This window comes from Colossoma macropomum, unplaced genomic scaffold (genome assembly GCF_904425465.1).
Source record: "Colossoma macropomum unplaced genomic scaffold, Colossoma_macropomum, whole genome shotgun sequence".
In the NCBI taxonomy this organism is placed as follows: domain Eukaryota; kingdom Metazoa; phylum Chordata; class Actinopteri; order Characiformes; family Serrasalmidae; genus Colossoma; species Colossoma macropomum.
The window spans coordinates 51,530,031-51,554,237 of record NW_023494792.1 but is presented as its reverse complement, the minus strand read 5'-3'; the positions used below and the strand labels follow the sequence as shown (position 1 = coordinate 51,554,237).

Below are 24,207 nucleotides of genomic sequence, written 5' to 3'. Positions count from 1 at the left end.
GCCCCTCTACTCAAATATCTACTTTGAAAACCTGTTAACGCTAGCTGGATTCAGGAGGAATTCGCACGTCATGAAAGCAAACATGAGTTGATACTGAATCACAGTCTCATGAGAGCAGTTCTGGGCTGGTTAAAAGGGTAAGCTGGTAGAGTTATCTGTCTGTCTATCTCTTCTTACTCCCACCTGTCATATTTTGCAGAACTCATTAAATATTCCAGTGGTGTAGGTGGCAGCTCTGCTGCATGCAAGCTTTGCAGATGAACAAAGAAAGATGTGAACCCTAGGAGTTTTAAAAAGAACTGTAGATACAGATGCAGGGGACCCTGAAGAAGGGCAAGAAGACTGGACTTGCTAATCCTTTTAATAAAACACTATAACACATGGAGTATCATATAGCTCAGAGTGGCCACTGCAAACTCAGTGCTAAATTGATGCAACATGCATCATGTCCTGTGAAAAAACAACTCAGCATGTGGGCTGCAACACTTACACCTTTAAAAATAAAGGTGCCAAAAAAGGTTTTTATTTGGAGTGATGCCAGACAGTGATGCCAAAACCTTTGGTTCTCTAAATGACGTTTCATTGTATTGTTCTCTTTTTGTGAATGAGACAGTATGCAGAATCTTTTAAAAGTACCTCTACCTAATGCAAGCTCTGTACCAACTGAAAGTTTTTCTTGTACATCAAAACCAAGAACTATTTAAAAGGACTTTATTATATTTTTTTTCTTTATCCACTTATGATATTTACATTTCTTTTTATGTGAGAAAAAAAACACTCATAATTTATTTTTACTCAACATTTTCCAGCCTCTCTTTTTTTCTTCAAATTTAGCATGACTTCTTTTGTTACTGTGTCTTTAAGAGTGATGTATGTAAATGAGCTCTGTTCTCTTTGGCTGCTTGCATTATGCCTCATTCAAAAAGCAGTTCAGGCTGAAACACTCCTTATAACTTAAGTGTGAATTTGCAGGCTAGACTTCTTTAGGCTGAGCAGAAGCGTATTGTCACTGAGTGTGTTTAGATGCACTCAGTAATCCAATCATAATCAGATTTCTGCAGGTATCTGATTGTTCAAATGGTCATGTAAACAGCATAACCTGATTTCTTAGTTCGGAGTAAGGTCTAGAAATCCGATTAAAAAATCCAATAAACAGAGCTGGATTTCAGCTCAATAATCAGATTTCTCAGTGCATGTATACACTTACTCAGATTTCTTTCGGATTTCTCAGTCTGCGCATGTGTAAAAACAGACGTGAAATGAAGGATTTAAATATTCTTCATCTTCTAGATGATGTTTGTTCATATTTTCAGGTAAAGTGGTGTGATGTTTTTTTAAAAAAAAGCCGTTCTGCAGTTATCAGATTATTAAGTGCATGTAAACACACTCACTGTCTCCATTTTTGTCGTTTGTCATTTTTTGACATACCAGCTGCCCTTTGCATTGTGTGAAAATGTCATGATGAATGAAACAACAGACATACAAACCTGCTTGGAATTAAAGTCTCTTTACAGTAACTTACATATGGATGTTTTTCCTTCTCCTGTAAACTTACAATTTTGAAGATACAGTTTTGTTCCTACATTGACAATATGGAAATATGTTGGTTTGAATTCAGTGCAACTTTGACAACATTTGCATTTGTGCTTTATGGCAGAAAGGATTTCATTTGGCATGTGATGATTACATAGCAGGTCAGCAGCATAGCTGAACCAGGCCCTGTGTTTCTTGTTCTTCTTGTCTTCTCTTGGGCATCTTCCCTGGTTGCCTAGAACAAAGAAACACTTCCTGTAAGGCAACTTGCATTTTCCAGAAATGCTGGTCCTTGGCCACTCGCCATTCAGTAAAAAGTTGTAGTTACTTACAGCCCTGAAAACTCTTTGACCTCAAGAAAGGTCGTAGTCATACATATATCCCATCATTCAGTGACTTCAGTGAACAGAGACCCCAGAAACAATGTGACAGTTTTAACTGAGTAGTGAGACTGAGAAGTTTTAACTCATTAAAACTGAGGCAAATAATTATTTCGTATTTCTGATGCAACAAATATGTATGTAGTTATGGGAATGGACATTTAAAAGCCTGTTCTCTTGTTCTCTATCTGAAGCAATTGGGGACGTCAGGATAAAACCATAAGGCAAATCACATATGTACACAGAGTAGCAATGATGCAGTGACATAGTTCCTGTTTTTCAGAGGTTATTTTTTCTCTCATTGGAACCTCGAAACACATTTGAAAAGTACACAAATCAGCTGACAAAGCAATGTAAGCATCACTATGGCAAGCCAGCCAGATGTGATCTTTCGCTTTGCTCTGAGTACAACATGTTTAGCTATGCCTCTTTCTCCATCAGTAATGACATTAGCATTGCTAACTTAACTTGTGTAAAGTGTTGTGAAAAGTCAAAGAGCTGTGCATCTGGAAATTAGAAAAGAGTAAGCAGTGCTCAGAATCACTGTTAGAAGGTACGGTTGCCTCAGGGAGAGTTAGCACAGTCTAAACTTTGGCAGCAGAGCCTTCACAGCGCAGTGAATGGGTGGCATCTCTGTGGCATAGTCACAAAGCCAAAGCTAACACTAAGGCTTCCCAGCGCGAGAACTACTCCTCTCCCATTCATGTGTCTAACAGATTTGTCTCACTTAGTGAGACACCCTCTGAGTTACCTGTTGAAAGTGCTCTGGTTATAGGTGATTCTGTTTTACAGCACGTGAAAATAGCTTCCCCTTTAGGGGCGCCAGAGGCAGCAGTTAGCTGTATACCGGGAGCCAGGGCACCGGACATTTGAGGGAACCTGAAGCTGTTAGCTAACCTTAGGTTTTTGTAGTGTTGTCATTCATCTGTTCATCTGTGGAAGTCAGAAATAACTAAAAATAGCTTTAAAGAGGTGTGTAAATTAGCCAAGACAATGTCTGTATGCTCTAGCCCCATCCCAGTTCAACGTGGCGACAAAATATACAGCAGGTAATGATCGCTAAACTGCTAGTTGTCCAAGTGGTGTTCAGAAAACAAAGTGGGCTTTGTAGACCATTGGTCTACTTTTGCGAGAAGCTTGGTCTTTTGAGTCGGGATGGTATCCACCCCTTGTGGGAGGGTGCTGCTCTCATTTTTTGTAGCATAGCATGTAGTCTCTTAGCCATTAATGTCGGACAATTAGACAAACCAGGGCCAAGGCCAGGCAGCAGACAGACTGGCTAAACCAACCATTTGCTAACTGCCTTAAGACACCACAAAGGTTCCACCCAATTGAGTCTGTCCCCCAAATCATTTGTTCTTCTAATATAATAAATACCAGACTAACTTAACCAATTAGCAATTGGAATACCTTTGGTCTAAAACTAGGACTGCTTAACAAATACATTATATCTAGGGCTGTCATAAATAAAATCATAACTGATTATAATTTTGATGCTCTATGCCTCACAGAAACACAGGATTAGGCCTGAAGAATGGTAGGGCTTGTGTATTTCTCCTAGCATTGGTTTCTACAGCAGCAATGATTTCATGATTTTTTTCAATAATAAGATTGAAACCATTAGGCAACAAATTCAAAACACACAGTTAACCTCTACATATCTGCTGCCCTACAAAGCCAATCCTTATCTTGAGTAGAGTGTAACTACTGTAAAGAGGCCAGGATCCTTTACCTTACTACACCAAACAGAGTAATTAAACCTCTGATTAAGAAACCTCATCTTGATCCCTGCAAGCTATCAAATTATAGAACTCTCAGTCTCAAATCTCACCTTTATAACAAAGACTTTTAGAAAACTGTTGTGCAACTGCATAGGAATTACATACATGGAAATTTTCAGTCTGGATTTAGGCCTCATCATGGTACACAACACTTGTAAACCACCTCTTCTTGTTCTCTGGCCAAGGAAATGTATCTTTGCTAGTTCTGCTTGATCTTAGTGTGGAATTTGATTAGATAGACCACACTATCATACTAGATTGACTAGAAAACCTTGTAGGAGTAACAGGAATAGCGCTTTCCTGGTTCAGATCTTATCTGACTGGTTGCTACCAGTTTGCAAATGTAAATGGTGAATCAGCTGTTCGAACAAAGATAAAGTTTGGTGTTCCACAAGGCTCTGTTTTAGGACCTCTGTCATTTACATTACATATGCTACCACTGGGTACTGTTATCACTAAACATGGTATCAATTTCTACAGCTAGGCTGATGACACACAATTGTATTTACTGGCCAAACCAGATGAAAAATTTCAATTTAATAGGATTGAGAACTGTGTAAAAGACATAAAAGACTATATGTCATGTAACTTCCTACTATTCAACTTGGACAAAACAGCTAGTAGAAATAAACTGCCTAATTTAATCTTAATAGCTCCTTAGCTGCATCAGGTACATCTGTGAAAAACCTTGCCGTCATGATTGATCCTGATCTGTCCTTTGATGCACATATAAGCAATATTTCTGTAATAGCTTTTTTTCATCTTCAAAATATTGCCAAGTTAAGAAATGCATTGTCTCTACAGGATACGTAAAAACTAGTTCAGGCCTTTATCACCTCAAGGTTGGATGACTGTAATGCTCTGCTGTTTGGATGTTCCAGCAAAAGCTGTAACAAACTTCAGCTACTCCAAAATGCTGCAGCCAAAATCCTCACAAGAGCAAGAAAGTTTGACCATATCAGCCCAGTTTCATCAAGACTACATTGGTTGCCAGTTAAATTCCACGCCAATGCTGTGCAGTAAGCCTCTCCTGCATGCCACTGACCCTCCTGATGATACTGCTGCCTGCACAGACTCAAACTATTTAATCACAGACATTGTTTCACCTGCCTTACAATACACTGAGTTCTTCTCATATTCATACTGACATATCATCATGAGAGGCCTCTAACAATAGTCCTTGATGTTCACGGCTGTAACTCACATTTTCACTGTGATACACTCCTAACAGTAGTCACTGGTCTTCACTGGTAACATTGGCTGATTTCCATAGATCTGTTTCTCATTGTTACTGTGATGGGCTACTAACAGTAATCATTAGTTGTCATTGGTAATATAAAATCTTCTGTCCAATGACAGGTTGATTTATTTTTTCTTTATATTCAATTTTGTATACTAATTGTAAAATCTTATTCTCTATCCATATTGCTCTTGTTATGTTATTGTTTTGCTATCCAGTATCATATTGCTATCCATTAATGGAAGTGTTACTGTGTCTAAATCTCAGAGAATGCCTTCTAAATGTATGAACCCTAACCAGTACTGCAGCATAACATGGCACACAACTGCCTTCTCCTTTCTGTATGAAGAAAACAGACGTGCCTGTGTGTGATTAGCAGGAGCATGGGTCACTTTGAGAGCTGATTGTTGTTATTCAAACCATGACCCCTCCACACACATGCACACACACGCACATACTTTTGTCATCAAGACATGGGGTGAGATGAAAGAATGTAATCCATGTGATCAGAACAGAGGGAGAAAAGAAAGAGGAGGAAAAAAGATATTCTAGTTGACCCTGTGAGACCAAGACATGGAGCAAACCAGAAACATGCTTGTGGAGTTCACAGCAAGACACCAGGCTCGGGAAGCCAAAACGCATAAAAAGTCCCATTGGCAAAAGAGGTTGTTTACATCCTTCGTTTGCATAGGTTTTGGGCCAGCTAAGCACAACTACCAGCCAGAGTTGGTTTCACTCCACGGCTGGTGCAGGTTTCTCGTCAAGCTGAGGACAGCCAAAGCACATGACCACTGGGCAGGCAGAGGTGGAAAATAAAAAGCTTTATTCTGCCTCATAAAAATCACTCAGATTAATAACAACACAAAACAGATGGGAAGTTGCATTTCCAAAATAAGACAGACATTTGCGAATGTTCCTTTCCCAGTGGGGAAGCCAAATGTGAGGTCATATTTGGTCCTGTGCAAAATATCTATTAATAGGGTCAGCTGTAAACATTTTCCAATTTTACGATCACTCTCTTCCCGTTATCTGCCGTGTTGTTAAATTAGCCGTCTGCTAATTTAGTCCTGGAAATGTGGTGTTACTTTGAAAGAGTTCGGGGAAATTTTGGCCAGGCTGCTCTTCGCTGTTGTGTGAGGAGATATGCCATTATGCTCTTCCTCCAATAAACGAGCAGATCTCCTGGACTGGTACTTCTTGGCCTGGAACTGTTTGAGTGCTCTAATGAAGTAACACAAAAGAGGTCTGCAAAGGTGAATGAACCAGCAAACACATTGCTGTCCCTCTTTGTGAGGTCATAGCTGGCACAGAATGTTCCGGTTGGTTTTATTCTATTGCATTATGAGGTCATCCACTTAAGAAGCGTGGGGAGGTACCTCGTTTGGCCTTAATTCTGATGTCAAAAATTGAGTTGTTGCTTTGTTCTGGAGCTGTGGGGTCAGGCAACTTGGCCGTTGTGTCATTTCTCTCCATCCACAGCTGTCCTAGGGTACATTTCCCAAAAGCGCTGTAACACATAAGATCAAGATCATACGATCTGAGACAGAATTTGACTTTAAACAATTCCTCTAATAGTAAAGATGACACCACTGGGATGCCTTTGGGAAACTGGACCCTGATGACTGTTCTCCTGCCATCACTTATGTTTTGGAGCATGTTTTGAGGACATTTTTGTGTATCTGATCCTACTTTAGACATCTGTTATGATCATTAGCCAGGTCTTGATGCGTGTAAATTGTAGACCTAATAGTTACCATCTGAATATCCATGGCCACTACCTGCTACACTTAAGTAACAGAGGTTGGCTTTCAACTGGATAAACCTTAATCGCTTCTTTGAAGCATCTCGATACTGAAAATATTAGCCTTGGTGTTCAGTTACGTCAACTTGAGGAAACAAACGTGATGTTTTTTTAAGCTAACAGCATTTACACTGGCAAATGTGATCTTGCTCAGTTCATAATGTAATAAAGCTGGCCTATGAAGAAAACACTGAAGATCAAACTCAACACTTGAAGTAATATGGACTGTACCTTTAAATTTTAAGTGGAGTCTCTGATTGTGTCGATTGAATGGAGATGACTGATCAGAGCCTTGCATAACTACTCTCCTGACAAGACTGTAGTTCATCTGAAATGATGTCATTACCTAATGCTTCTCTGGAAAACATTGGTAATGCTGGTCAGCTAATGGTTTAGCCAAGTCCCCCTCCCACACACAACCCATCCCCAGTTCAGTCAAGGCTGGTGAAAAGGTAGATTATAGTTTGATGCACTGCACTGTGTCGAGTCTTGTAAATATAGCTGCATTAAGTATATGACTGCATTAAGTGTTGTAGCTCAATGGTGGTGTGCATAACAAAATGTAAGCATGCCAGTGGAATGAACTTTTTTACATATTTATCTGAATGCTGTGATGGTTTGTAAAAGAATTATAGCCTAACACATTTACGTTTGAGTAATGTAAACAAGTTGGAAGGCCCAGGGAAGATGATTGACAGCCCCCAGTCCAACACTCCCCGCCTGCTACGCCAATGAAGCAGAACTATACACAACAGCACAAGTGGGAAGAGATGAGTGAAATGGGCTCTACATATACAGGCAACATTGTAGACCCAATGTGTCCATGACTGTCTGAAAACATTATCCAATTTTATATGGCAGTGTCCTAAAGAAAGCAAGGTTCTTATTCACTTTACTGCTGGACATGCATCCAGGGAATGCTGGCCAGACAAACAAATGGACAAAAGGACAGACATAGAAATGAAAGGACAGATGAACAAACAAACAGATGGACGAATAAATGAACCACAGGCTTGATGGCGCAGTTATGCTCGCTAGGTTAGTTTTCATTAGCACTGTAGTGACACTGATGTGGTGCTGGTGTGTGTTGCGCTAGTACGAGTGGATCAGACACAGCAGTGCTGCTGGAATTTTTAAAAACTGTGTCCACTCACTGCCTACTCTATTAGAAACTTCTGCCTTGTTGGTCCACCTTGTAGATGTAAAGTCAGAGACGATAGCTCATCTGTTGCTGCACAGTTTGTGTTGGTCATCATCTAGTCCTTCATATATATATTTTTGGTTGGTGGACTATTCTCAGTCCAGCAGTGACACTGAGGTGTTTAAAAACTCCAGCAGCACTGCTGTGTCTGATCCACTTATACCAGTGCAACATGCTAACACGCCACCATAACATCAGTGTCACTGCAGTGCTGAGAATGATCCACCACCCAGATAGTACCTGCTCTGTTGTGGTCCTGTGGTCGTCCTGGCCATTGAAGAACAGGTTAAAAGGGGGCTAACAAAGTATGCAGAGAAACAGATGGACTACAGTCTGTAATTGTAGAACTACAAAGTGCACCTATATGGATAGTGGAGCTGATAAAATGGACAATTAGCATAGAGACAAGGAAGTGGTTTTAATGTTATGGCTGAGTGGTATAGCTTGTATGTGCACAAAGATTAACATACTTTAAATTGTACTGTGCAAATGTTAGATAAATTCCCATCAAATAATAATACGAAAATGATTTCCTTCAGTTGAACACAGTTGAAGCTGTTGCGTCCTTTACTTTATTTGTGAATTCCTGCATTTTGAACACCACTCATAATGTACAGTGTTCCCTATATCATGCATACTACATGATCTACAGGAACTGCAGTGGCTTGGTGCAACACTGGATCATATTGCAGAGTAAATGGTCATCATACATACAGCTATTAGTGGTTAGAGTAATGTTATCACTGCAGTATCTAAAAATGAAATGATTTGAGAATTGGGCATCCATTCCACAGTTTTGCACTTGCACCTGTTTTCCATGAGGATGACTATGTGTACATGTACATGTACAAGTTCTGTATGCTGATAACAGGCGTGTCACAATCAAAATGTCACAATAAATTATGTTTAGATGGGAATTCCATTTTTCAAAATTTCTGCATAATTAAATCATTGAGTAAACAAAGTCATTCAGGGTGGTTTGATGTGAAATGGGCTGTTCTGGATAAACTTGCCACATCAGAATTACTCACAGTGGTGGTGATAGGAACCTGATATCCACAGTGTTTAATGCCTCCAAAAGGAACATCACAGAAAGCTACAACAAGAAATGGTTACAAATACACTACTTAATACTTGAGACATAATTTTACAACAGTTCTGAGATAAAGTTTTTAACCTAAATGTACTTTTTAAATACATTCATGGCAGAGAGGTAAATGCAGGTTGTTGTAAGGCAAAATAGTACCCAAAGAAAACTCCACTATTTTACCATCAACTCAGAAGACACATGTAGGTCACTGGTCAAACCACTCTGAATGCCTGCTTACATCTCAAAGACTGAATTTGCAGAAATTTTGAAAAATTGGTAGAATTTACCCTAAAACACTAACCTTCTGATTGTTACTTGAGTGGTATGTGCACTGCTAACTGTCAGTTCTAGCTGCTTAATGTACAAGTAACAACTTACATGTCCAACAGTTATTCTACTGCTGTGCTCTGAGTCTTTAAAAGAAAAAGAAAAACTGAAAACAGATCTCAGATCAGTGTAAAAAGAACAACTTCTATGAACACTGCATGACATCATATTGACCCCTTGGCCTCATACCGTGGTATGATGCACTGATAGTTTTGTAACAAGAGCTGAAGTACTAAAGGGAAAAAGGGGGCCCAGATGTCTGCATAGCCCTAGTCTTTTTGAGACTAAAGACTAAATGTTAAATGTTAAATGTTAAATGTTAAATATGACAGTAATTCAAATATTTTTCCATCAACCAAGCCTAGATGTTACTTACAATAAATGAATTATCCCATGCATTTACCAAAAAAAGTTGCTATGCCCATATGGATATGTGGCAAAATACAGATTTCAAGTATATGACATTTATTAGCATATATGGATGTCCCTTATATTGAACTTGTCACATATGAGCAAGCCAATTTATTTGGAATTGGCCATTTTCAAATATGGGACATGTATTTTATCCATTTATCAATATATACAAACATATCGTCGCTGTCCATAGAAAAACAAGTATCTCCAAAATAGTAACTTCACAGAAGAAGGCAAATGCTGTTAACTTTTAATGTAAGTTAATGGAAAGAAATTTAATTCTAAGCAATTTTAGAGCATTTCTATTGGTCCATTCATCATGAAATTTCACACAGTGTAAAGGACAGCTGCTGAGCTAAATTGATGCAGAAAAGTAAAAATCGCAAAAAATGGAGATACATGTTTTTCATTGGACAGCGACGATATGTCTATATGTATGATATGTCAAATATATGACAGAAAACATTCTTCATATATGAATGGTATTACTCATATATACTAGATTTGTTACATAAGGTGTTTTTTTACTGAATTTATGCTGCTGGTGTATTTCATTTAGATTTTTTCGCTTTCAACTTGCATTAAAAACAAAGTGTGCAATGTATCTGGTAAACCCTGGATTAAAGACCACAAATAATATGTTAAATTCAGCAAATACAATGTATCTTGTAAAATAACAATATTTAGGCATTCACCTCCTTTATTTCTTCCAAGTAGTTCATAATGTAATGATGCTGCAGCTGCATGACTGAACTTTAAAAACATGGAGTTTGTAAGCTATGCAAAAAAAAAAAATCATTAAAACATGAAATATGAGTATTCTTCCCACACGTTTAAATAATTTAATATTTAAAAGCAAACAGTTAATGTAATAACAATAATACTGTACTGGGATGCATTCACACATATGTATGATCCATAAATTATGCGTACTTCTCTAATATTTGATAAACACATACCACATATATTTTGAAATATATACCTGACCCTTTATGATATATGTGCGCATATATGATTTCCATATGGGTGCTATTTAGGTACTTACTCACTCTGCACATAAATTCGTGCAGAGTGATATTAATTTTACTTCAGGACTCTTTCCAGCATTGAGGTTATGAAGGTTATTTCCCTGCTTGGCATCTAAGTTAAGTAGTTATGTATTGTCCTGCATTTGTCAGAAATGGAACAACCACTTCCACCACACAGCTGTCTCCTCTCAGAACTCAGAACAGCTCCTATACTTGTGCCATAGTGATCGAGGGCTGTGTTACTCTACACCAGAGACAGAGCCACGGCTCCCACTCTTCTATCACAACTTCAACACCTTATTAATAAGCAGAGCTATTAAGTGTGAGATGAACTACACAGCAGACATAGATCCCTGCGGAAGAATACATGCACGGCTGCTCTTAGCTGCTGCACAGCCTCACATTCCATTACAGTCATTTAAATTCTGTTTTGTTACACTGTGTGGGGATGGAATGTGTTTAAAAAATAATGAAAATTTATAAAAATGATAAAAGTTGTAGACTGCGAGGCATGGTCGACAAAGCTAAGCTGCTACGTGTACGTGCAGTTACAGCTTATATTCATGGTTGACTTTAGCGTTAATGCGTTTCATATTAACCGCTGGCTGCTGCAATACGAGCTTTGATTTCATCATGCTAGAGTTAGCCAGCTTTTAGAGGGGTTATTTCGGGTTTGAACGTCTCCGATACGCCGCTACCTCTCTACATAGACCGTCACAGGGCTTGCAAGCATCAGCAAAAAAACAGAAATCCTGACCATTCGTGCCAGCTCGACGCTGTGCAGCTTTTACGAAAAGAACACCATGTACACCATGTTTTTTTCCCCACCCGTATTCCGACAAGACCCGCCTATTCTCCGCGGAGATTGGTTAGTAGGTCATGCTCGCTTGTAGTTCACCGATAGAGTGTTTTTTCGGCGATTTCTGTAATACAGTTGTGATTAATATAAGTTAACGGGTATTTGATAAAAACGATGGTAGGAAACTTGAGACCATTAACGTTACAACTATTGTGGTCTCAGTGTTTTGTCTACACTGAACCAGACGTATTTCCTACTATTAACAGCACAATGATGACAGTATAGTTCACCGTGAGATGCATAAACATGTCGCCAAAGGCAAAAAAACATAAATTCGCATATTTTGTGACCGTTCACAATGATGGAGGTACGTTTATTTACATATGATTATCGTTCATCGAAAATGCAACGAGCCGATAGGTGGACTGCATGCGAGTACAACTCACTAGCCAATCCAAGCACAGAACGCGAATAGGCGGGAGCCAATCGTAACGCGGCGGGGCGGGCCGTGTACGAATACAGGTGGAAAACAAAACAGCACTCAAGTTTACTCTGCGCTGATATTGCAGTGAAAGGCGATCTGAGTGGCTACAGTAAGTGGTGTGCTTTTCTCAGCGTTTTCCTGATTGGACGAGTCGAATGTCAGTATCTTATCGTGTTGTGTTTTTTTTTTCTTCGTCTTCTTTTTCTACTTCATGGGACGTGTCCTTGTTTTTCCTCAGGAGTGGGGAAAGTTTTTTTTTATCTGAATGGCGACCGAGAAGAAATCCATAAACCGTGTATGAATGATGTTTTTGACGAAAGAGCCGATCTGTAGACTTTGTCTTATTACAAAAGGTCAAGACATGTCGTAAATAAAGAGCCTCGACGATGAAAACGACGCGAATCTCTGACTGAAGACAGATTATTATATCTCGTAAGCAGCTTTACGGCTATTACGGTGCTGGTAGTAGTAGACAAATGTGACTGGAGCAATAAACGCCGCGGCTGAGTTGTTCGAATTTTCCGTTCCACCTTAAATTCCATTCAGGCGCCAATGTAACTGCTGCACCATTTAAGGTGGAACGGAAAACCTGAATAAGAAGCTAACTTCAGCTTTGTAAATATGCACAAAACACTGATAAAATGTTTTAAATGGTCTAAAGTTCTCTCTTTAAATCCAAAGTCACGCTGTACAGTACGACAGAACCATGCATGTTTATTAATCACAGCTTTACTCATTGGAAAAGTCCATTAAAAAAAAAGATTTAGGAGTGAAGTGGAAAAAGGGAGCATGTTTAGCTTGGTTTCTTATTACACGCACTGTATTTGAATGTGCATCAGAAACCTTTACTACGAAAAAAAAACAAACTCCAGGATATTCTCAGCACATTTAGATGTGAAATCCAAAAATATTTCAGGGTCTTATTTACACAGTAGGCGATTGGATAGGAAATGTTTGTGTATTGATCATTAATGGGCCTTAACCCGGTGTACTCTGTCTGAGTGCAAAGTTTGCTTAGTCTCATTGTAAAGTGAGTAAATGAAATGTAATATTTACCTGTGTAAGTCAGACAATATGCATAGCGCTTTTCCTGTATGTATATTCAGATAGACACAGTTTAGAGTGTTCATGATTTTTTTAATCATCTCTTTAAACAAGCAATAGAAAATCCACATCATTTTTAATAGGCTCAGTTTGCAACCTTGCACAAATTCTGGAACATAATAAACATTATAAAAAGTAAAAGTTAAAAAAAAAAAAGCACAAATGCCACTTTGGATAGTCATACACAACAAAAAAGCTTAACATAAATAAGTTAGTATAATTTCCTCAGTGTTTTTACAAAGCAATATACACAGGTACACTTCAAAGTTTTACACACATGCAGTGTAACGTCTTTTCTGTAGGTTTTTTTTATGCTGGGACATAGTGGCACATCATGTTCAACATGACTGCCGTTGTGTGGTGGCAAAGGACCAGATACATGGACTACTGCAGTTTTAAAAATATATGGCCCAGTGTTTAAAAAAATATATCTAAAAACTTTGCTACACAGCGATGCAAGAGAAATACACAAAGATGACTAAAAGAAAATTAACTGTTCATTTCACTTTTCCGTTCTTAAATTATTATTTACTCAGTAGGTTTTGTCATTCATGAGCAATTTCCAAAACAATCTCGGTTAAAATAGTGGAATAACCCAGGGATATAATAATACTGAGAAACGCTATCAGAACCGTATAACCACACCCTTGAAAAAGGAATATCCCTGTTGTAACTTTGGCATTAGTTTTAAATCAACATCATACAATCAAGTACCAGTGCACCTCTGTGGTATTATTGCTAATACCAAAAACACAACCTTTGTGTAGCATCTAATCGGGCTCCAGGTCTCTTTCAAATGGTGAACTTTCTGGGTTATCACTGGAGGCCCGTGACTTACAGAGTGCAGAACTGATGCATGATGACTTTAAAATTGATCTGACTGATGAACAAAACCCTCACAATGTTGAGACATAAGGTCCGAGGTTACCTAAACATGAGCAGACATGCCTTTTCAGAGAGGGAGTATTATTGGGAGTCGTTTTGAAAACTGCACAGCAATTCTTCAAGTCATTATTCACACTATTATAAATGATTTTCTTTCCATCATAATGTTATATTTCAAATGTGCTACATATAAAATGAGAATATATACATAGGTAGTAAAGACTGAGCAACAAGAAAAACAAAAAAAAGTAAAATAATAAAAAAAAAAACCCACCAATTGCACGCTGCTACATTGTCTGCTTTTGAGGCAAATGTATTTTGTTGAGTGCCAAAACTTTAGTGTAAAAATTCAGTGCTTCTACTGCCTCGCACATCCTTAGAAAAGACGATGCGCTTTTTTTTCTTGCATTGCTGTCCCTGTTTACTTCATAAAGCTCTCGAAGGTTTTGATGGAGAAACACATTCTTCATCTCTGCAGGGAACAGAAGGACAAACGTCTATTTAGCTATAAAGGAAAAGACCAACACGGTGACACAATACACACATGCGATTGGCTCCACTTGCTTCGGACACTGAGACGAAAGACCCCATAAACATGCTAAACCTGGATCACTGCGATGAACTGTAATCCTGCAGTAAATGTTATGTGGGTGTCATAAGACTCATATAAGACCATGAAGCAAATGAAAAAGCCTATTTTCAAAGGTGATCTGGAGTAACGTAAAGAAACGACAAAGTCATTATAGGGACGTGCGTGTGTGAGGCTGCAGTGTGTGATCCTGCACCACCCTCACCCCTTCAACGCCCCCCCTCCCTCCCCAAACACATACACACCCAGGGTGTTCGTGACGTCTTTACTACACTGTTGTTCACTCCACAGGCATTTTGTTTACAACGTAAAAGTCACTCTAGCACAGCTCACGTTATTACTCCACTCTTCCTACGAGAACATTTCATCTGACCACTGACCATAAGCCACACTTCCGACTGCACTTGGAACAGAAAAGGTACCTAAACGTAGTTCCAGGTCTGATCTGATAAAGCAGCTGCCCGTTGGCTGCTTTTGTGCGCTTGTTTTGAGTCAGCTAAGCGCAGGTAAATGACTGTGCAGCGCAGATATGAGGCTGTTCCTGTATAGCTGCGCAGTGTTTAATGCGCTACGCTGTGCATAGACCGACAGTAACGTTACTCACCTTTGCTCCCAAGGCCTCGCTTGCCTTACGTGTTGGGATGTTTTTTTACAGGTGTCTGCTCTACTGAAGGGGACTCGTCTGGACAGTGGTTCGTTTCCTCCGCTTCCTCCGCATCACTGTTCGCTCTTTTACTCTGACTTGCACCATCTGATTTAAACGAAAAAGGAAAGAGGCTGTTAGCTGCTTGGGACGCGCAGCAGTTCATTGGTTCATCAATTCATCAGCCTTGAATGCACGAAGCTGAAGTCTCTTCTTGTCAGAATATCCCCGTTCCACCTTAAATGGTGCAGTTCTAGCGCCTCAGAGTGTAACTGCTGCACCATTTAAGGTGGAACGGGGAAATCTGAACAAGAAGAGGGCGAATAGGAAGCCACCTTCACCCTCGTATAGTCTGCAGCATTTGCTTATAACGAGCACTGGAGGAAAAATGTAAAACTGCAGCAAATAACTTAAATAAATGGTCAAAGTGAGCAACATCAGCCACGCGATGCACGGGCTGTTTTCCTTTTACTGCAGGGGGACGCAAAATGGCTGCAAGCATCAGCAGCATCAAGCACGGAGCAGCCAGCGTGCTGCAGGTTTAGTCTAAGCCCACTTCGGTGCAGCAGAGCCGGTTACCAAAGTCCAACGCCCCCCGCCTCCCCTTGCATTTAAGTTGCATTTGAGTTACCCTGCTGCTCTGTGGAGGGTCTTTTCCTCGTTTCCCTGCGGTCCGGGCGAGCAGCCGTGTTCTCCGCTCCTCCATCTCCTCCTCCTACAGCAGCTCCGTTCTCCAGACTCGGGTTAGGCGGACTCGGGCTGCTCCGCGCTGGAGCTCGCTCGGTGGTCCGCTCGGGCTCCGCTCCCCGCGGAGGCCTGCTGTAAAAGTCCGGCACGCTTCTGCCGTCCACCGCCTCCCACTCGTACTGGCCGGGGGAGAGCGGCTCGTCCCGCGCGAAGTCGAAGTTCCACTTGTCCCGCTGAGCCCGCGCCATCTCCCGCAGCTGCTCCGCGCAGTCCCGCCGGAGCTCCGCCGCGTCCGCGGCGCCTCCACCCCCGAACAGGTTCCTGCACACCGGCGGCCTCGTGTGGTCCGCGAGTCTCGCGTCCACCCTCTCCAGCGGGGGGCTTCCGTTAGACAGGCGCACGTCAGACATTTTTCCTACATGAAAATGAAAAAAAAAAAAAATCTGTCCCGAACAAAAAAAGAGGGAAAAAAGTGTGACAAAACAACAACACCAAGAAGTCGTGCTATGGAGGCAAACGCCGACGACGACTACAAACAACACGCAACGTGAACGAGGCTCCCGTCAAAGTAGAGCGAATCGCGAACGTGCAGGAGAAGAGCAAGCATGCCAAAAAAACGAGCATTTAAAATTGAGAGAGAGGGGGATAAGAAAGGGTAAACGAAAAGAAAAGAGAAGACGGTGTGGCTGGAATCGCAAAAAAAAATGTGCAGCCGTGGACAGGACACTCCTATCTGCTCCGGTCTCGTAGTAATTCCGAGAGAAAACCAGGCAAAACCATTCGAGCGCCCAATATGGCGATCACAAGTAAAAGCAAGTGGAAAGAAGAGGGACTGACAGCGACGGCTATTTAAACAGAGCACTTTCATTGGTTCGCCGCCGCCGCCCATTTCTTAAAGGGAACGAGGGCCGGATCTCAAATGGCTCCCTGCTCCCTACATAGTGCACTACAGAGCACACGGCTCCGCGGCTTCTGCATCCAAACAGCCAAAGTGGGTAAAGCAGCCTTAATCCAGACTTACGTGTCGTTACTTCAGTTCAGATACTGAAAATAGAAGGAGTTAAAGATTGAAAAGAGTAAGAGTACAAAAAGCTGCCTAAAACAACTTGTTGGCAAAAGTATCAGTTGAAAAAGTGTCCAGAAGTGTACTCGAGCTTCCCAGTATGTCCAGTATTTTTAGGCCTGAAATAAATGCTAAAGCTCTGCAGTGCGAGGTGTGAGTAACAAAAATTAAATTGTGAAGTTATACACAAAAGGAACTAATTGTAAATCACTACAAGTCTAACTGAGTAAAAAGTAGGTTCCTTTGTTCACAAACATGCACGATTTTAAATGAAAGTACCATCATTTGAAAGAGAGAGCTCAGGAAAGTATTCATCGCGCACCCAAAATAAACATAAAAATATACATGAAGGTCCAGCAGTTTCTGTTTAGTTAGTTTGTTTTTTTTTGTTTTGTTTTTAATCTTTTATGATCAGGAAGATTTAGGTCATGGTTTAGTGAGGTGTGTTAAAGTGTGATTAAATTTGCTATCTTTTTTTTTTTCGCAGGACTGAGGTCATAGTTGGCAATGCCCTTATCTTTGGCAGACTTTGCCACCATCAGTAAGTAGTTCAGATCCCTTACTCATATCAGTTGTCCTTCTTTAGTGCTGCATTTTTTTCTCTCTTTCCTACAAAAAGCCTGCAGTTCAGAATGGCACAGTGGTAAATTATATCTTATCATTTAGGCTCATCCTTTAATCCTTTTCTGTTATGGGGATTTTGAGCCATTTGTGATAAAGGATGTGGTGGATATGGGTATTTTTGTAACATTTACATAATAACACACAACATGGAATGTTATAACATTGTAATATATAATACATATAATATAATAACATATAATAACATAATAATACAGATGTAGGCTATAATAATACAGATAGTATAGTCAAATGCATATAATCAATTCACATGAAAATATACAGTTCACAATGACACAGGCCCACAATGTGCATAATTCTTGGTAATATACACAGAACATGATGTAAGAGAATAAAAACAATAGTAAAAACAGGTGCAATGGTATAGCAGATGATTTGAAGGTAGATAAGTTAGATAGGCCTGTATCCATTTCATGACTTTAGCTGGCTAATAGTGCATACAGCTAGCAGGTAGTCAATGTTACAAAGTATAATTTTAAAGTATAATATAATCATAATTCTGTCACACTTAAGAGGTGTAAAATATATTAATACCTCTTCATCAAGGCTTCCTTGAATCGTATGATAACATTTTGATTTCCTTTTCCGTCTGTAAACAGGTATCTGGTGGTTCTGCCCAAGAAAGAATTTAAAGGGTCATGAGAGTCAACACAAATGCTTTTACTGACCTCTAGTGGTTGAAACTGAAGATGCAGCACACACTAAGCTAAATCTAATTGCGGTTTGCTCTACACACACTATGTTCAAAAGTTTGTGGACACCCCTTCTGCATTAAGGTGCACTCACTTTTCACACAGAAATTCAAATGCACACTCAGCTTGTATAGTCTCCATAGCACTGGCAACACAGCAGGATGCTCTGGAGCGGCCGCACACGAGCCCAAGGTCAACGTCCAATGCCAAGCATAGGCTAGAGGGGTATGAATTTTTTTTTTTGAATAAAAGGGGTTGATGTGGTGTGTAAACACTGTTAAAGTGTGACAGTGTGTCACACAGTCCCTAGTCATGTGGGTTTTTGGTGCATAAACCCTCACAAACGTTACGCACTCAGGGAAAAAAATAAAATTTAAGAATAATGTAGGATGTGGGCCCCTTAAATTACCTGTCAGACTGCTATCTGGAAAAACAAGTAGTAATGATTTGGGACAATGAAGCCAGTCTTTGAAATGTCTCTACCAGTTTTGTTCAAGGCCCCAATCAAGTCCATTTTATTTGAAATGTCACTCCAGTATGGTTTAAATGGGCCCATCTTTCATTTTCTTGTATTTAATTTTCTTCCCTGAGGCTCACTAACATTTGTTTATGTACCAAAACACTTATAATTAATTTTTACAACATTTTCATTTTTATATTATATCTATGTCTTTAAGACTGAAATATGTAAGTTTTCTGATGATCTTATACTGTGCCTCATTTAAAAAGCAGTCATTTCAGCACTCTTTGTAAACTTTAGCGTAACTGAGTTGGTTTTGTCACATTACAAAAACAATGTAACAATGTGTTTTTGCAGCCCAACTTCTATATACACTGACCGGCCACTGTCTGCACTCGTTGTCCATCATACAGGTGCACTTTGTATTTCTACAATTACAGACTGTAGTTCGCCTGTTTCTCCAATTACTTTGTTAGCCCCCTTTCACCCTGTTCTTCTGTGGTCAGGACCCCCACAGGACCACCACGGAACAGTTATTAATTGTGTGGTGGATCATTATCAGCACTGCAGTCACAGTGATGTGGTGGTGGTGTGTTAGTGTATGGTCAGCTGTTATGAGTGGATCAGAAACAGCAGTGCTGCCAGCCACCAAAATTATACCTGCTCTATGGTGACCCAGTGAAGGTTCTGACCATTGAAGAACAGGGTTAAAGGGAACCAACGAAGTATGCATAGACACGGATGGACTACAGTCCTGATAAAATGAAAAAAGAATGTATACAGGAGGTGTACTTAATGAAGTAGCTGGTTCTGTATGTTCTGTATGTCAACAGAGTGAAAGGTATGTTTGGAAACTTTAATAATGTTTACACACGACATAAAACTCTTTCAAAAGAGTCAAATTTTTGAGGAAAATTTGGTGTCTCATAGGGCCGACCTGAATAATCGACTTATAATTATTAGTTTAATAGAACACTCTTATAGAATTTTCAGAGTTAGGGGCTTATTTATCACTGTTTTGAGCAAAACATTGTATTATAAAACCAAAAAAAAATGTCACTTTACATTGCTTTACACTGGATGTGATGTTAGGCTACAGAATTATGTCATACCCAAGTAAGGTTGGCTAAAGGCTGAACACAGCCACACTCCTCTTTACAAACTGAAAACTGGAATAGTTTGATTAAGAAAACAAACAATCCAAATTATCGTTAATTATGAATGTAAACGTTCTAATTTTTAGGGGAAGTGCTGAGAATGAGTATTCGAGTATTTGTTCAAAAACACCAGCGAGCATTCAAAGCATGTAAAATGCTGTTTGGGCCAATCGTAGTTTCTTAAGTGACTCGTGTCATTAAAGGTGCAGTGGGTAAGATTTAGACATCTAGTGGTAAGGTTGCAGATTGCAGCCTACTAAATACCCCTCCCTTTTCAAGCGTGTAGTAGAACTTACAGTGGCTGTCATGTATTCGCTTCTTTGACGACAAGCATTCACCTTTCTTTGCTTTTTTGTGCTAAATAGTAACTGTGATCCTCCATTTGTCAAAATTTGGGTTCTTAAACTTCTTACAACACAAAATGGTTAGCCAGCGCTGGCAGCAACCACTGATTCTTCTTTTTTTCTACATCTTTCAACTGGTGCTACAGCGCCACCAAATTCAAGCTGCCGTTTGAACGTAAAAAAACAAAAGGCACTCAAGAGATTCCATAATTGCTAATAGATCCCACTCTTACACACTGCACCTTTAAATAAAGAAACGGGAATGGGGTTCGTAGAGAACCTCAAAAATATTTCATGGTTGAATTTGACATCAAGCAGAAGAATAAACACAAATCTTCACACTCGTTTTCAAAAATTCAGGTATTCAGCTTTAATTCTTTGCATTTAACATGTTTAATATCAATCTCTCAGTAATTGTTTGATGTCACACTGTGACAGATTTAGATTTTTGTGCCAGAAGTACTGAGATGCTAAGACTTCCCAATCTTAGATTAGATTTAAGGAAAAAGTTCCTTTTTCCAACAGTGACAAGAATTCACTCAGTACTTCAAACATCCTACAGCATCTTCAGGCCAGGACTGCTGTACAGGTTTGTGATTCAGTGGAAAACCAAGCCACTTCTCAGTTCCCCATGCCTCAAACCAGGCTCCAAATAATTCAGATACCTTCTATAAGAGGGTCCTACTTTTCAGGGGCTTCCTCTTTGGAAAAACAAACAGCTTGAAACTTGAAGCCGTACCAACATAGTCAAAGCCGTATCCACTGAACCACCACAAACACGATGTCTTGCACGTTTGCCTGCATGTCCACTATAATTCATCTTCCGGAGTCACGCAAGTTTGGCTCAATACCCCCAAAATCATGATCCAATTCAGCCCCACAAAAAAGGGGCATAAGAGATCAGGTCAGCGTTTATATCCATTACATCCAAAATGCCCTTTGTCCACAGAATAGGAGATGGACATCAAGTTTTCTGAGCAGATTTTTTCTTGGCCAGCTCTGTTTGAATCTGCTCTGGAAACTGGTCCAGGTGTTCCCTCACACATGGTAGGCAGAAGCGTTTGGTGTAGAAGAGGCTGCACTCCTGGTTTAAGAAAGGCATAAATAACATGTTCAAGACTGATTCTGCAGTGTTAGTGAGCAATATGTCAATATTTTATGTTTAGATTGAAAAACTACTTCACAATATGCTTTTTCTCAGCATATCATGGACATCATCAACACTTAAAGAACACTGCTTGTCTAAGCATAATTAGGCCTGCTTAATTGGATTTAATGCAGGGAAATATATGAAATGTTGAACAGAAATCAAATTTATCAAATAAAAAGTGGCACTACTGAGGCTCGATAAGTCCGTTGCAACTTGTCAAGCCCCAGAAAACAAACATTATGATACATATTGTGTATCGCCCACCTCCATTCTGAAGCTTCGTAGTTCAAAATATTCAGGTGAAGAATTAGTGACAATGTTGATAAAATTATACAAACAAGGCTGAATAAAATAAATAGATACAGATAACAAATATGTATAATGCAATACATCCTGAAAAGAAGGGTTATCAGTGATTTTGTTAATGTTTTGTTAAGATATTTAGAATTAAAATAACTTGATATCTACAGCAAGTAGGTAGGTAACCACTTGAGTGAAGGAAGCTCTTTAGTGCTTACCGTGCCAACACACACAGTCTTGTTACACACACAACACTCAGACCCCAACACAAGGAATTTCTCTTTCTCTGGACTGAAGGGATCGCGCATACCATAGCATTCCTCCAGTAGCCTGAGGAGCAGAACACAAACAAGGAGTGTGCACACGTGTTAAACAGGGAGGCAGGTAAATAGAGATAGTGACAACTTACTAGCAGCTTTCTATGTATGAGTCCTGACTAGAACAACAAGGCAGTGACCCTACCGTAACAGTATGGTAGGGTTACTTATGGTAAGTAAAAACATATAGGGAAAGGCTGCCCCTTCAAAAACAATGGTGTGAATAGGGGTGGGAAATATGGTAAAAATATATCACAATACTTAAAGAAATTTTCAGGATATACAATATGTGTCACGATATTTGGACACCCAGCCATAATGCACTACTAGTGCTACATTTAAAAACAAATAATGAAAACCTCACAATGATTTTCATTCAACACTTCACATTCCGCACTGCAATAAAATCATTTAAACTAGATTAATTGTGCTCTTTTTAATAAAAATAATTTAATAAAAAATAATCAGTTGGTCAGTGTTTACGTCCTCACAATATACTCAGAAAAGCATGTTGTGTAGCACGATGATTAAATTTGTCATAAGAAAATATCACCACACGTTCCACCAATATGTATGAATGCAGGTGCTAATATTTGTCCTAAGTTCTAATATCTTAGAACACTGTCTTAAAGCGTTTGTATGTTTTCAGGTACTAGTGTATTGTAAAGGTAAATGAAGGCTCTTTCTGATACTACTAGGTCTAGGTGTAATTACACTACTGAACATTAGCGCTGGTTAAATGCCCGGCCTCTTCAGTACAACTGTTCCTCTAGGAGGAATTCTGGCCAAATTAAACCTTTAAAATGTAAATTCTCGTTCAGAGTGGTTTGACGTGAAATGCTTCATCCTAGAGAAAATGTACTGAGTCAGAATTATTCACAGCAGTAGTGATAGGAACCAGACATTCGATGGGCTTATATGCCTCTAAAAGCTTCAAAAGCCAGGCATGCACCAAAAAGAGAAAGGTGGGCCCATGATGATATCTATGTTTTTCATGTACATATTTTCCTGTGCTGATATGTAGTTTATAAAATGAAGATATTATGGACTACATCTGCCTGAATCAGTATGATGGGAAAAACAAGTTATTTTTAGAGGGTTACAAATACAGTAGAACGAATATAATGCTGACATTTTAGCGAAGGAGCCCAGAGTCACATTAACATTTTTCTCTTCCAGAGTGCAGCAAACACACAATCAAATATCAGTTAAAAATCCACAGGTCTGGGCCAAAGTTTCCCAAAGGCATCTTTGTGTTAGGATCATTATAACTGGTAGAGAGAGTGTTCACTGAGATGCTCGATCAACCATTTAAGAATCATCTTTTTGCAAGGCGCTTTCGGGAAACCTGCAATTATCTGCCGATACTGATACGATTCCGATATCATCGTGCATCCATGACAAACGCAGCCTCACAGAAAGATGTGACATTAAACAGCTGCAAATATACAGAGGCCGTGGTTTAAAAAAGATACTGCGTTCCCTCCAAATAATTTTGGGTTTCTTGCAAATGTTTTAAGTTAACTCGTAAATGCAATGAATTTTACAAGAGAACTCAATGTCGCTGCAAATAACTGTTATTTCTGTTCACAATAGCACTTAAGGGGTCTTAGTACAATTACTCTGCCTAATGTCTGAGGTACTTAACGTTACACTATAGTTTTTAAGGCGAAGATGCATGCAAGACGTTGTAAGGCAAAATAGCGCCTTATGAAAACAGATTTTTATTAGTTTACCACGTTTTTTCATCATCAATATTAACTTACATTTAAAAACGGATGTCGGCTTTGGCAGTAAATAAAAAGCCTACATTTGTATTTGTGTTTGTGTTGTAGGGGTTCGAGCCCTGGTTCCTATCGCCGCTACCTAAACTACTTATAAGGTGTCTTATACTAATGTTACACTTACACAATGCCTCTGGTGTTTGGAGGCTTCTGCCCGTAAAATGTGTAGGGACTTGATAATTCACACAGTTCGCATGTGAAGACTCCTCTCTGAGCTCCTTCGATCGAGTCCATCTTATTTCTTCTGGTGTGTGTTGACGGGTCACGTTGCCTGAGTGGGAGGAGCATCACCGCCACCTGCTGGAATAAGAG

The 24,207-nt window shown here is 39.6% G+C and overlaps 2 protein-coding genes and 1 long non-coding RNA gene across 3 annotated transcripts; 1 reads left to right on the top strand and 2 right to left on the bottom strand.

The window, feature by feature from the left end:
- Window positions 1–13,497: 13,497 nt before the first annotated feature.
- cdkn1ba (cyclin-dependent kinase inhibitor 1Ba) lies at window positions 13,498–16,809 on the bottom strand. The gene is made up of 3 exons (XM_036577529.1): window positions 15,931–16,809; window positions 15,261–15,407; window positions 13,498–14,539 (listed from the first exon to the last, which is right to left on the bottom strand). The coding sequence occupies exons 1-2, from the start codon at window positions 16,394–16,396 to the stop codon at window positions 15,286–15,288; spliced, it is 588 nt and encodes a 195-aa protein (XP_036433422.1). The 5' UTR covers window positions 16,397–16,809; the 3' UTR covers window positions 13,498–14,539; window positions 15,261–15,285.
- On the top strand, window positions 14,958–20,443 carry LOC118812477. Its single transcript, XR_005007542.1, has 4 exons — window positions 14,958–15,074; window positions 15,312–15,348; window positions 17,537–17,590; window positions 18,291–20,443. It is a non-coding gene; the product is annotated as an uncharacterized LOC118812477 (long non-coding RNA).
- A 246-nt stretch (window positions 20,444–20,689) lies between these two features.
- Window positions 20,690–24,176, bottom strand: cdpf1 (cysteine rich DPF motif domain containing 1). The gene is made up of 3 exons (XM_036577530.1): window positions 24,020–24,176; window positions 22,013–22,124; window positions 20,690–21,428 (listed from the first exon to the last, which is right to left on the bottom strand). The coding sequence occupies exons 1-3, from the start codon at window positions 24,127–24,129 to the stop codon at window positions 21,309–21,311; spliced, it is 342 nt and encodes a 113-aa protein (XP_036433423.1). The 5' UTR covers window positions 24,130–24,176; the 3' UTR covers window positions 20,690–21,308.
- Between the last annotated feature and the right edge of the window lie 31 nt (window positions 24,177–24,207).